This window comes from Perissodus microlepis, chromosome 4, assembly GCF_051167445.1.
Source record: "Perissodus microlepis isolate ML-2025 ecotype Zambia chromosome 4, ASM5116744v1, whole genome shotgun sequence".
Classification (NCBI taxonomy): Eukaryota; Metazoa; Chordata; class Actinopteri; order Cichliformes; family Cichlidae; genus Perissodus; species Perissodus microlepis.
The window spans coordinates 9,424,241-9,427,905 of record NC_140464.1 but is presented as its reverse complement, the minus strand read 5'-3'; the positions used below and the strand labels follow the sequence as shown (position 1 = coordinate 9,427,905).

At 35.4% G+C, this 3,665-nt stretch overlaps 1 protein-coding gene across 2 annotated transcripts; it reads right to left on the bottom strand.

The window, feature by feature from the left end:
- Positions 1 to 327: 327 nt before the first annotated feature.
- Positions 328 to 2,726, bottom strand: psmg3 (proteasome (prosome, macropain) assembly chaperone 3). Of its 2 annotated transcripts, none has more exons than XM_084925497.1 (3): positions 2,554 to 2,726; positions 1,485 to 1,707; positions 328 to 864 (listed from the first exon to the last, which is right to left on the bottom strand). In XM_084925497.1, the coding sequence occupies exons 2-3, from the start codon at positions 1,695 to 1,697 to the stop codon at positions 712 to 714; spliced, it is 366 nt and encodes a 121-aa protein (XP_084781623.1). In that variant the 5' UTR covers positions 1,698 to 1,707; positions 2,554 to 2,726; the 3' UTR covers positions 328 to 711. The 2 variants fall into 2 exon arrangements, with proteins under 2 accessions (XP_084781623.1, XP_084781622.1); XM_084925496.1 differs by having other exon boundaries at positions 2,585 to 2,726.
- Positions 2,727 to 3,665: the final 939 nt, after the last annotated feature.

Sequence of the window (3,665 nt, the reverse complement as noted above, 5' to 3'; positions counted from 1 at the left end):
GTGCGCCCCAGGGTGGCTGTGGCTACAATGTAGCTTGCCATCACCAGTGTGTGAATGTGTGCGTGAATGGGTGGATGACTGGATGTGTAAAGCGCTTTGGGGTCCTTAGGGACTAGTAAAGCGCTATATAAATACAGGCCATTTACCATATTAATTACCTTTAATGCATATAAAAGTTAGCTATTGTTCTGATATCAAAGCTCAAGTAGTGAGATGTTATAGAAACAAACGAATAACAAAATGTACTTGACAAAACCAAAGCTCTTATCTTAACCAAGCTCATATGCATCTTTAAATTCAGTTGAAAAAATACAAATGAATCATATGTTCTATAAAAGGCTTTCTTTCGCAAAAGTACAAAGTTCTGAGGATGATGACAAAAATAATCCAGAGTGTTAATAATGACCAAAATATACAGTGATGACATCATTTTGCAAACCATCACTTAGCACACATTGAGCTTTTGAAAGCAAAACAACATGCAGAAAATCTTTCTTTTTAACAAACAGTTAATTATGCGTTTCATAAATCATGTTTTGTGGAAGACAACCTGCTCTGCACATTTATGTCTTGGAGACATAATTGTTTTAATCAGATTAATTTTTGGAGGAGTTTCATTTTAAAAAAGATGCCGAGATAAAACGTGACAGTGTATCCAGACGAGCTGTATTTTACGCCGCCTACAGGCTTCATGTCTGTTTTAATTACTTCCTACCAGACTTGACAACTTTTGATCATCTCTTTAATTTGTTTTATTGCATCTATGGAGGAATCCTTCAGTGCCAGTCCCAGCAAGACAGGCCGGTTGCCAGATTCCTGCGACACGAACGTTGCCAGGTTTTTGGCACAGACATGTGTCAGAGGCTGGAAAGAGAAAAATCAGGCATTAGATTATCACCAAAGCATTATTTGTTCAGTTCGCTTAAATCACACACATTATGACTACAACTAATTCATTTGTTAAGGTTCCCCTGCAGGGAAATCATACAACACACTTTAATTTTCTGTGTCATGACTGTAAACTTCAAAACACACAGAAAGCCTGTGTAATGACCTCTATGTACTTTCTCACTCGATCTAAAACAGTTGTTCACTTTACAAGAAACAAGCATTGTAAGCATCACCATTTAAAATGGCTAGAGGAGCAAAAATAACAAAAAAGTATTCATAAGCAAGTAAACTTTGTATTAATCCAATAAGACACTGATACTACTTCTCCTGCAATGTATGACTGTGAGAAAATGACATGCTCATGCAGAGATGAAATAGGTTTTCTTGAGTAAATCTTAACAGACCACTGAGCTTCAGGCCTGCACACATCTAATTTTGCCACAATCCGCCTGAGCAGTCTAGAATCAATCTCATTTGCCCTTTAACGGCATGAAATGAGATACCCCGTGTTGCAACAAGTCTGCCTGATGTCCCGTGAACAAGTTTGCATCACACTGACACGATATTTGTGTGAACAATTTCAGCCAGTGTACCTCATCTTTGCCCAGCAGTACTTTTGTAGAGAACGTTGGGGTGCTTAGATCATTAGATCTGGAGTCGGGTGTGACAGAGATCAATGTCCCAATTTTGCCATACTGAGTGAGAATTACAAATATGTAATTACTGAACTCTGTACAGACGACTTCTGTTGGAATTCCACTGACTTCTCTCTGAGCTTGTTTCGATCTGATGACAGACTCAGACATTTTGTTAACCCTGCACAGAAAAAAAAAGACAAAAATATGTACATGGAGTTTACAATGCAAGAGTATTTGCAGATTTTTAAAAATTTTAAACACAATATTTTAAATATTAATTATCTGCCACATGTTGTGGACAGGTTTAGTTTCCCACAGCAAAATTATACATCTGGAACTTTATACACCATGCAACTATGCTTACAATGACTAAGATAAATTCTTCAAATTGCATTTTCTATTACACCTAGAGTTTATTATCTCATATGACAATTAAACTGGCCCTTTCTCTAAAAAGATCACACCACTATTCAAGTATAATAGGTACACATTAATGCTGCTAATCATCCCATAAAATAATCTACCAAAATGTTTCACTCATGTATTTATTTGGTGTGAACTGTGGAGTTCTTCTAGGTTTGTGCAAATGGAAATGCAAAACCCTCTCCAGTCAGCTTCAGGTTTTCTTGATTACTAAAGGGCTTGCTATGTGTTGCATCCTCCCTGTTGTTTTTGTGTGCATGCTCGTTTTTAAACTGCACATCTGGTGGTTTCAAACCAGCGCATTTCTGACCGTGAATATTATCTCATTTATTAGTAAATGACATTTTCAAACTAATAAGCTATCAGACTTTTCAGATACAATGCTGCACTAAGTACAGCTAGAAAAAGCTTGCTTTGAAGAATTATGCCCTTACTAAAAACAACGTATTCAATCACTTGGATCAAAAATTGAGTATATGTGTTATTTTCCTACCCATCATCAACTCCCCACACGGGATGCTGCATGCTCAGAGGCTAACGTTAGCTACACAGCTAGTCTGAGCTCAGACAGTGTATTAACCGATGGAATAAAAATACACACGTTTTCCCCCGTCTGTGAACAAATTCCTCACCCTGTGTCTTCAGCTGTCCACAGTTTAAACTTTACTCTTCACAGAATCGCCTCACTTTAACTCAACTTCAGCCGTGCTCTGTCATTCAGCCTCCACCGTGAAAACAAACCGAAACGAACGTGCCTCGTTTTGTTGAGGAGTACTCTGCGTGATGACGTTTTGACGTCACGCTCATTCCACCTCAGGACAAAGCGAGCAAGGAAGAAGCGCTCGCGGTCAGATTGAATGCAAAATAGATTTGTATATAAGCAACGTTATTATAGTTAACAAAAATTAAACTAAAAACCAAAAATACATGTGGAAAAAATTATTTTGGTTAACTAAAAAAATATTTCGGTTTTTGATAAAACGATTTTATAAATTTCAAAAACTAACTAAAATAAAATAAAAAATGTAGAGGAAATATCCTTAGTTTTAGTATCTGTTAGTTTGGTTAAAAAATATATTACAACTTACCTGATGAGTTATTGAAAGGCATGTATATTAATACTCTGAATGTCTACAATATAACATCTTTCAAAAAATTCATAAAGTCCCAAAATCTTGCCTTCGACACATGCCCTCCATACAATAATATTCAAAAACACTAAAACTAACATTGACACTAATAAAAACTAAAATAAAAACCAAGCATTTTTAAAAAATAAAAGCTTAACTGAAATAAGAAAATCCGCTTGGCAAACCAAAACAAAATAAAAATACAAACTAATTAGAAAACAGAAAACTATAATAACTGCATATAAGTCAGCATAAAGTGCAAAGAACCTTGATTCAAATTCATTTTATGTGTGGTTCAAACTATTTGTTGTTGTGAAATAAGTAGCTAATTGTTAGAGAGCAAACAAATGACATTTACAAGCATCAGGAATAGGCTATATTAAAAGCTTCGTGAAGTTGCACCTGCTGTGACTATGTCTAACATCATGATAAAGTTTTTTTTAGTACAGACTTTTTCTATAAAAATTTTAATAAGTATACTTTTTCCATAGTTATTGGTTTTCCAAGTGTACAGCTGTTATGGTCAATATGATTCATTTTGAAAGTCCTGCAAAAATATATGTTTAAGCAAAATGGGTAGCTG